Source organism: Falco naumanni, chromosome 5 (assembly GCF_017639655.2).
Source record: "Falco naumanni isolate bFalNau1 chromosome 5, bFalNau1.pat, whole genome shotgun sequence".
NCBI lineage: Eukaryota > Metazoa > Chordata > Aves > Falconiformes > Falconidae > Falco > Falco naumanni.
The window spans coordinates 58199508-58210087 of NC_054058.1; the positions used below are offsets into that span (position 1 = coordinate 58199508).

Sequence of the window (10580 nt, forward strand, 5' to 3'; positions counted from 1 at the left end):
CTCAGTGTGCTGAACCAGCTGTTTGTAAACATGGGTGCTCTTAGGAATACTTCAAAAGCTGGTTCTTGAGGAGTACACTTAACAGTCTGTCAAAAATTATGCTTTAGTGTATGCATTTACTGCAGAAGCAAGAACATATAATGTCTTGCTTTAATCACAGTGTATTGGATGTCTAGGTCTTGGATTCTGTTAACTCTTTTGGAAGGGAGGGAGGGAAAAGATAATTCTAGCTGCTTCCCTCCTCCACCCCAGCATGACATTTGCCTGTTGTGCACTATGGGTATTTTCTTGGTATTCTGTCTCAGAATACCACTTAGTGTCAGAATTTGAAGGAAAAGTAGGAACAATTCTTTAACCACTAGTAAACTGGCTGCAGAGCCATAGTACTTGTCAGCTGTTGTGCTTTCTGTCAAGTCTGTAGTGAGACTTCATCTTTGGCTTGAAAAAGAAGGGGAAAACTAAAACTCACTGAGGCTGTTTAAACGTAGCTGTGTTTCACGTCTTTCCATGTTTCAACCTTCATTAATGCAGAGTAACATATAAGTGAACTTAAAGCACATTCACCCCCGCTACTAAAAACATTGTTTAGATGGCTTAAATGTATGCAGTGGGTAAGTCTTCTGTCTTACAAACAAGCAAGAATAGATGGAAATGTAGTGCATTTGACTCTCTCTTTCCAAGGCTTCTAAGCTACCCAAGCAATCGGTACGATGCTGCTCTTAATCCTTTGACAGCAGCTGTAGAGGTCTGAATAATACCACAAACTGCCAGACAGGGGAGGGAACAGAACAGCTGATAATACTGAATGAATTTTTCTGAATGAATTCCTTAAGTCTGCACTAATGAAACTGGTTTTATTCTTTAAGAGACTTGTGAACTGTCTTGAACAGAATTTTCTCTGCACCTGTTTTTAATTTGCTATAGTATTAAATGTGTGGGGAATAAAACATTTTTTCTTTTGACCTTTTAATTATTTACCTGTTTTCTATTCCCTCTTCTGTTCTTCTCACACCTGCTCTGCATTTTCACAGTCATTGACTCTAATCCTCTTTTCAGTTATTCAGTTATAATTATGTTGTTAATAAATGTTATCAGCCAACTGAGAAATGTCAGGTTGAACCAACTACTGATGATAGACATGCACATAAATAGTGTTCTCCCTTACTTAGTGAGGTCAGCAGCAACAGGGCAGTAGATAAGCTGACTTGAGCATCAGTGGTAGGGTAGTTGGAAGAGTCAGGAAGAAGGGGAAAAATGAGTTCTAAAACTCGTTGTCCTCTGTTCTTAATTGGGCTGTGAATTACGAGGAAGCTGGTATAAGCATTAAAAAGCTACAGAATTTTGAAAATGCTTTGTGTACAACTACAGTTTTCTAGGTATTTGTAAAAATTATATGCTGTAAAAATGGCCAGTTTGTTCTCCAGTTATATGTAAGCTTTTCTTATAAGGCCTGTAAGCGCTTTTTAGGGCATAGGAACTTGATTTACTGTTTCTGGGCACAGAAACCTAAAGGCACTTCCTTGATTCAGGTCTGGGTATGTGTTGTTTCATGCTTCTCACAAGCAATACTTTGCTTAATCCCTTTCCTCAGTTTTGATAGGTCGTAGTCTTTTTTGTTGTTGGCTGCTTGGTTACATAGATAGTCTTAGGTTTTGGTGTTTAAAAATGCCATCCAAGCATAACAGTTCCTTCTTCCCTAATTACAGAAATCCTTAAAGCACATTCAGTGCCAGAAAAAATGAATGTTAATTGTGAAATTGTCTTCATAAAAACTATTGCACCATATTTTTGACCTGGGGATGAAACTCAACATCTCTTCTTCAAATCTATTTGAGAAGAAAATCTTTAGTTGGGGGGGATTGGGAAGACGTTAAAAGATTTTTAAACGTCTGGAAGAAAGCAAGGTATTAGATGGAGATGAGAATAACAACTATAAGTCTGTGTTTGTGATGGTGCAAGGTATATATTTAATCTTTCTAAAAATATCAGTATGTACTCCTGAGCTCTAAATGGGAACTCTTTTTACTAAAAATTCTTGTCTTGGCTCAGTTTGTAAATATGTTAACAACTACAGAAACAATGCGTTTGTGTTATATCTCTTTAGATTGGCAGAAACCATTGCTAAATCTTGTTTGATCTGCTGGATGTTGGTTATTATTAATATAAAAATGTCTTTGCTGGTGATTGAGTTGGGAAATTACAGTATCTGTACAAACTTGGAGTGCTAGCATTTATTTAACTCTGTCATTTACACACTTGAAAAATTGCTGTTTAACTGCTGAGTTTGACTGAATTCTTTTTGGCTTTTTTCTTTTTTTCTCCATCAAGGTTATGTCCAGGGGATGAGCGACTTGCTGTCACCTGTCTTGTATGTTATGGAGAATGAAGTAGATGCCTTTTGGTGCTTTGTATCATACATGGATCAAATGGTAAAATAAGGCTTTTTTAGCCCACATAAACAATGTAAGCTGTGGATAGCATTTGGGGTTAACTTATTTTATAAATTTCATTGGGTTTTTAAAATTCTCTTAAAGCAGTCATCTTATGTTTGAAGTCAATGTTTCTTCTGATTGACACGGGTTATTGTGCGTTTGTGATACTGTTACTGTGCCATGAAGACAAATTTGACTCCTTGGAATTCCAAACTCAGAGCCATCACAGACAAATTTGTATTAAACGGGAGTCCTCTAGCAGGGTGCTGTTCATGACGGGTTCACTGTCATACCTACCTTTTGGCATTTGTTAAAAGCAATTTAGACTTCCCACAAAATAGCTTTTATGAATGGTGCATGTGGCAAAACAATGTGACTGGTATAAGAATAAAAAAAAAAGTTGTCTTTTTGGTTTTTAAGTGCAGTGGTGCTGCTTGGAGGTACAGACCATAGGCTGATTATAAAATGTTATTTATTATGTACAAAAGTGTTATTGAAGAAACACAGTTCATTGCTTTAAGTTTCAGTAAAAGGCAGACATTTCATTAGGTAGAAGTACAGTTAAATATCCGTATGTGAAATAGCTAGAGGGTGAGAATCACTCTTGCAATAACAAAACTTTTTTTTTTTAAAAAAAATGAAAAATGGCTGTAAATATCAAAATGATCATTGAGTTAATAAAAATGACAGTGCTGATATTTTATTCTATCCAGCATCAGAATTTTGAAGAACAGATGCAGGGTATGAAGACGCAACTAATTCAACTGAGTACTTTGCTTCGTTTACTAGACAGTGGATTTTGCAGTTATTTAGGTAGGTGTGTTATTTATGCACAATAACTAAAACAACTTACTGCATTCTATATGCATTGATGTCCTTACCAGTCTTTAAACATAATTCTGATAGTTATATTACATGAGTACAGGACTTGTAAATTAATAACGCCTGAAAGATTTCAATAATTGCTCCATGCCCATTGAAGAACAGGGTCATCTTGTTACTGATTTTAAAAATATGCCATCCTCTGGCACGTATCTTTGATGCTGAAAAGGGGCTATCGTCCTAAAAATCAGTGGTATGATTGCGTACCTGTAAAGTGTGTTGGTTGTCCTTCTCCATGCTGCCCTTGCCCCCACCCCTTCCCTTTTCTTAGCCAAATTTGGTGTTTATGCAATGTAACACTCTTATTTCTAGAATCTCAAGACTCAGGCTACCTTTATTTTTGCTTCCGATGGCTTCTTATCAGATTTAAAAGGGAATTTAGCTTTCAAGATATTCTTCGACTCTGGGAGGTAAGAAGGTATTTTGTCACAGAAACTTCAGCAGTCTATAGAGTTTAGAACAAAAAGCGCTGTGAAGTGATGAATAGTCTAAAAGATTTACTTTTTAAAAACTGATTCATTGCAATATGCTGGGGATATATTAAAATAAGTCATGTCTTTTTAGCCAAAACAACAACTTGGGTAGTTAATGAAAAAATACTTTTAAAAGCTGGGGGGAATAAAGTGACTTTCTGGAAACAGTTTGGACGGGATCCTTCAGATAAGGCTCTTAAGTGAAAGTAGTAAGTGGAGAGTATTAGTTAACTTTTAATGGAAAACAGCTTATGCTAGAAGAAATAGCATTTCTGTGTGTCTGATTAATTCATTGATATTGGTAGTACTTTAAGATTAGGTGGAATGAAGCACTGGTTGGGTAGGTTTTGTTAGCCCAAACCATCAAGAGAATGATGTCAGAAGATGCAGTTGATCTTGATAATAAGGCCTCATGATGCCAAATAACTTCTGTAAAACATAAAACGTCGAAGTTCTGATAATTCCAGGTTAATGAGATCTTCATTTAGGTAATCTTGGGATCAGGTAGAGTAATTCAGACAAACTAGCACTTTGTTGAACACTTTAATTCTTTGTTCCAAGAAAATCAAGGAGTGTGTCAACAGGACAGGTTTATTGTGTAAGATGTGTTTAACAAGAACACAGTATCCACTAAAAACTCCCAAACATCAGAATTGATGTTCAGATGAATGGAAGGCATATATTCTAGGATATAGCATCACATAGAGTTGCATTGGGGAACGGAAGGGTAATGAAAAGAACAGGACTGAGATGCATAAAGTTTGTACTATAATGAAAAATAATGTTGTTTGTACTATAATGAAAAATAATGTTGATGCTTTTATTCACTTTTTCCACTAATGAAAAAGGAGGCACATACAGAGGAGGACCAGTATTTAAAGCTGTCTAAAGTAAATCTTTTTTAGCTTTTTATTATCTGTTGGTGGAATTTACTATCATAGAGTATTGAAGTGGTATTTTAACTGAAGAAGACTAAAAATTTTATGAATAACATTCATAAATAAGGGCACCAAAGTGTACAAAACAAAAGGAATTCTCTTATTCTGAGGTATAAATGATAATGATTTTTTTTTGAAAAAAAATAAAAAATCACCCATCTCATTCCCCCCCTCAGTGTTATGTTGTCTTCTCAGTATTTTTTTTTAAGATTAATTTTTCTTTTTAAATTGATGACAACAGTATTTTTGTTTACAGTTTATAGTCTCAGGCTAGCATCACCTCGGCTTTAATGTAGGTATACATTTGCATACAGAAAAGAAACACACCATATTTCTAACTTTTTTTTTTCTTTCTGTTTTAGGAAGGTGATGGAAACTATTGATGTATGATAGTCTTGTAGGTTTCTTCTGGCACATTATAATACATGTTTACTACAAGCATTCAATTTCTTTGCTAGGAGATACGGAACGGGAAGGGGTTTTAAAGATGAAAATCTTGTTTTCCATTTTAAAACAAACTGATTAAGGCATTATATTGATGTTTTTATGTGAAAGCTAGTATCACCTTTGTCACAGTTGAAGTCCAGCTTACAACAGTTTGGTTTTTTTTTCCTGTTCATAGCTATGCAGCTTCATTGGTATTAACGGTGTGTATATGTGGGATTTACAAAGGCAAGCTTTAGACACAGGAGACCATTTTTCCCTTTGTAATCAGCAGAGAAAAATGAACTGCTTTTAGGGTATTTCAGTCTGAGCAGAATTGATGTGCTGTTTTGTAATAGCACATGAATGGAGGGAACTTACTTGAAAGTGATGTCACCCTGTGACATACTTGCTTGCAAAGGGTAGAATGGGAAGAAGGGGAGGGACCATCTGAGATTCCAGTCCCCAGCTCTAGGACTTCTAGGGCATTTTCTGTCTAATACATGAATTTCAGGGTGTTCTTTTGGACCTCCGTTTCTGTCCTCTGAGTTACCTAACTCTAAGGTAGTATCAGATACTTTTCCCCTGTTCCCACCGGCTTCACGACTTCCAGTGTTTTATCTCAAAAAAAGGAATGAAGATTCTTCACTAGACCAGTTATTAGACTTTTGCCTTGAAGATGGGAGATACTACTCCCCACCAGCTGGAGTGGAAGCTAAACCTAAGCTCTCCTAATTACTGAGCAAAGCAATAACAATCAGGTTGTGGTAGAAAATGTGGGTGGTTATATCATCATTACATGGTGCAGCAGGGTGTGCTAGGCAGCGCACGTGCTAGAGAGGTGTCATTCTACCTTGTGTGGGTAAGTTGAGACACATGGTATTTGCAGTGCTATATGCAACACCTTTTTACAGAAATATGAATCCAGGTTAAACTGCTCTGTGGGTAGGATTATTTATGGTATGTTTCAGCAGTCTCTCTCAAACTCAGCCAGGATAGACAGCATACTGAGCCACTGCTTAGATGTCCCAGAATTGAGAGCAGCTCCGTTCCTCTTTCACAGTGGAGGGATGGACAATATTACCTAGTAATTCCAGCCTGGTCTTATTCTTCTCTTGCACAGTGGGCTGCTTCATTCTCAAGATAGTGCAGAAAGACTGGGTAGAAAAAGAAGAATCCCAGAAGAAAAATTCTCTTAACAAGATTACGTAGCTAGCTCAGAATTAACTTCCAGTGTTATGCTAGTACAGCTCACATAGTATAAAACTGGAGTGATCTAGTGATAAATTACTTTACATATATGTTAGTACTGGTTACAAATATTCATGGATGCTGAGGTAGCACCAGAACAAAGGAGTCCTTACTTGCATAGTTTTATCAGAAAGATACAGGAGGAAAAGAGTTAATACACTTGAGTGGTATACTTTTATATTCCTAATTTAAATGCTGCTTTTCTTTGATCTGTTCAGCTCTTTGTGATGCTGTTGTTATGCATTTACGTACATAAGCTTAACTGCATACTCTGCTCCAGACTTTGAGAGGTGTATTGAAAACAGTAGCAAAAAGTATGGAATTTCTTGCAGCTGGTGACAGCTGCTAATTTTCCTCAGAGAGGAGAGAATGTCTGTAAGCATCCTTGCTAGTATTACTGTGTTTTTTCCCCTTTTGAGGCCAGATCTAGCTTCCACTGCAGTTAAGCCTGAAGCCAGTACTTCTTTAAGTAGGTATTCCAGTAGGATAGCATTAAGTTGGAGACATGAAAGTTAAATATTCTGTTAATGTCCATGAAAAGGTAACTGTTAAACAGGACTATATTTTGGGTCAATTTCCCCTATAGCCTGCACTGTCATGTTTCTATCATCAATATCATGGTTAGGTTAACGCAGCTTATTGTCTGATATACTTCATTATGATTGCTGTAGATGATTCATGGTATGAATGCCATGAGAATTTGAGTGTACCAGAAATGTGTGGGTAGTAGTCTGCTCTCTTCATATGCAGACTTGGTGTTGAATCAAACCCATGTATAGCTGTCAGTATTTCCTTCTTAAGAAGTAGGAGTGGAAAAAAAACCAAAAACAACAAAACCACAACCAAACCAAAAAGAACCAGTAGTGTGTAGAAAGACCGTATTTGGTAGACTGTAGGCATTTTGTATGATTGTTACTGTTGTATCAGTCTGTTTGTATTCCAGCCTTTTTCCAGGAGTGAGAGAATACTTTTTCAGATATCCAATATTCTGTTAAAGATGTGAAATTTAATTCTGGACTGAGTGAATTGAACCTTAATTGAAACATTCATGATTAATTGTGCTTTATTTTAAGTGAACTTGGTTTGGATATCTCTCAGATTTATGCAATTCTGTTTACATGTACTAGTGATAAAAGTTCAAGTAAGCTCTTGCGGAGCTTTAAGGCTGCGTTCTATCAATAACGAAGAAAAGAAATTTTTGCTAATGAAGTAAGACTGAATCTTCATGAGTCTGCTTTCTTACCTGCCTCTTTTTGAGAGTAAATCCATTGACTTAAATCCCTTTATATGTCTGTCAGAGCAATTTATGCAGGTTTTTCTTCATTTTTTTTTGTTGTCAGAAGTGTTCTCCAGCTTTCTGCCCACCATGCTTATTCTCTTTGACTGTTTTTTTCTTTTTTTTAAATGTGACTCTTAAAAACATGCTGAAATAGGGTATTAATACTGAAGTTGCACATTTCAGTCCCAGTGAACTCGCAGAATGATTATCAGTGGCCTCTGTGGGACCAGAAGCCAATGTGTCTGCAGTCAGAAAGTAACACCCCCCTACCCCCAACACCTGCGTGTACATGTATTTGGGCTTTTGTAGTGGGGAAATTGGGAAAAATTTTAGCACCTTATTTGTAATTGATAGAACCTTTTTGGGAGGTTGCTGAGCACAACGCACTTATACCAATTCATACTTAATGCAGACACACTAAGCCACACAAATAATTAGTTAGTTTTAATTACTTTTGTGTAGTTAGTAGTTTTGAATGGGAGAATTTCTCAAGAGCCAAGGCAGAACGCACACACTCATAGGACTGCAAGCTCAGGCAGCTTAATAACTGTATATAGTGGGCAACCTGGTAGACACAGAAGTCTTAAAGAATGGGATAAGCATTTGGTGACTCAAGACTTGCAGTTGTTACTAATTGGCCAAAAGACAAACTTCACATAGTTGCATAAATACTTAGTTGCCTTCAAAAATAGCTTATTGTTAGTTAAGCTGCCTGGCTTGAGGGCATTTCCAACTCATTTTCTAAGAACTGCTTTTGTTTTTTTGAGGAAGAGCATGAGCACTTAAAAAGTGGTTTTCTTATTTTAACAGGTCATGTGGACAGGATTGCCTTGCCAGAATTTTCATCTTCTCCTTTGTTGTGCTATCTTAGAATCTGAAAAACAGCAAATAATGGACAAGCACTATGGCTTTAATGAAATATTAAAGGTATTGAATTCTTATGTGTTATTGAAATACTAATTAACTTTTTGAAGTTAATGCGATGTGTTTGTATTTCATGTTGGGCGGCAGGAAAAGTTCATACTATCTTCTGAAGGCTTAAATGTGAGCCAGATATTTATCTTCCATGCTTTCAAAATGATTTGGTTTATGTCTATGTTTAGTGCTAAGATTATTAACAGACGGAAAACGATTCTGCCCCTTAGACTACTGCTTAGTATGTTTAATCTTAATTTTTGATTTTTTCTTCTATAATCTTATTTATCATCTCTTTGAAAACGTGATCTGGGGGATACCTAGGAGGGCTGGATAGTTTGTCACATTTAGAAGTGCCGTGGATTCCTCTTAAGAATATTGGATACTGGTGAAAGCCAGCACTGCCTACTACAGGTTTCAGTACGCATTTGTCAAAGCAAATAGAGTATGTTTAGCATTTCATAGCTTAAGGAACAAGCTTGTAAGGTGATCCTTACTAGCAGTGCAGTACAGTATTAGTGTGTTTAAGTAAAGTGTATTGTATTTCAAATAAAGCATATTTACCATTTATAATACTTACTGGTTTTGTGAATGTATTTTTAGCATATCAATGAACTGTCTATGAAAATTGATGTGGAAAATATACTCTGCAAAGCAGAAGCAATTTCTATACAGATGATGAATTGCAAGGTAAAGATATTTTGAATATATCTACTGTGAGCATTTATAGACAGTAAAAAGTATGTAGTTGGCTGTCAGTGCACATGTATGATTTGGCAAATAACTAAATGCCTGGGTATGATAAAGGATGTGCGGTATAGGGCACGTGTCTTCTAAAAGTCTGCGAGCAAGAGTTACTGATTTTCTAGAGCAGTGTTGTTGGGGAAGACTGGATTATGCTTTTTGGTCATGATTTCTTAACTTACTAGATAACTTAGTACAAGTAACTCGATGTTTAGTGTGATCAAGAAAAGTGAGGTGAAAGGTGTATTGCACTGAAAGCATGCCAGACTTACTAGGTAGAACCTAATGATTCACTGACTAGAACTAATTTTGGTAATTATAATTAATTGTGTAATTATATTAGTTTAGACTGTTATTTTTGTAACTAAGATTATACTGTTAATTGGGAATTGATTCCTGAGCCTGTCCCCCCTTTGCTGTCTTCTTGAAAAGCAGATACAGAAAATGGTAACTTTAGTGGAACTAATGCTGAGAGATGCTGTCAGTACAGCTAAATTCAGATGAATTATTACTTACTGGGGGTGGGGGGCAGACTGGGCGGGACCTTCTTGTTAACTTTTTTCATTTAATTATGGTGATTTTTTAATACTGGGGTGGTTTTCTTCCCCCCCCCCCCCCCCCCCCCCCCCCCCCCCCCCCTCCTTTTTAGGAATTGCCGCAAGCAGTTAGTGAGATCCTGGGGTTAGAAACCAGTTCTGTAACACCAGATTCAGATACTGGAGAGGACGAAAGTGGAGCTGTGTTGAGTTGTCTGACGTCGTCATATCAGAGTGTCTCAACACCTGTAACTGCTGCCAATGGAACAAGAGACGGCACTCAACAGATGTCTGAGACGCAGAGCCTGACACCTGCGTAATTACATATTGTTAAATTGAAGAAAGACTTTTACTGAGCATGTTTTTTTTCAAGCACTTGAGAGATGGATATTTAAATTTGGTGTTGATTAAGCTTTAAGGTTGGAAAGAAAACCTGTACTGTAATGCTCTTGCATTAAAGCTTTACAACATGACTCAACTTAACTATTTTTGTAGTTTCTTCTACCAAAATAGCCTTTTGTTTTCAATAACATTCCTTAATATTTTTGTAGCCAAGTGCATTTTCTTTTTGCTGGTGAACTGCAAATGGATGGTGATAAAGAATGAATTAAAAAAATCTGCATTTGCTGAGCTTTCACATGTATTGATCTAAGACTGTGTGAGCTCTTTGATTCGAGCAGATTCACAATAGGCCAGATGAAACTGCT

At 36.6% G+C, this 10580-nt stretch overlaps 1 protein-coding gene across 2 annotated transcripts in view; it reads left to right on the top strand.

Moving 5' to 3' along the window:
- Nucleotides 1-10351, top strand: part of TBC1D15 (TBC1 domain family member 15) — a 36293-nt gene extending 25942 nt beyond the window's left edge. For both annotated transcript variants that reach the window (XM_040594344.1, XM_040594345.1), the window contains exons 12-17: nt 2329-2429; nt 3146-3245; nt 3627-3724; nt 8489-8605; nt 9197-9283; nt 9987-10351. In XM_040594344.1, coding sequence (XP_040450278.1) covers nt 2329-2429; nt 3146-3245; nt 3627-3724; nt 8489-8605; nt 9197-9283; nt 9987-10193 — 710 coding nt within the window. In that variant the 3' untranslated portion in view covers nt 10194-10351. The remainder of the gene's footprint in view (nt 1-2328; nt 2430-3145; nt 3246-3626; nt 3725-8488; nt 8606-9196; nt 9284-9986) is intronic.
- The last annotated feature ends 229 nt before the right edge of the window (nt 10352-10580 follow it).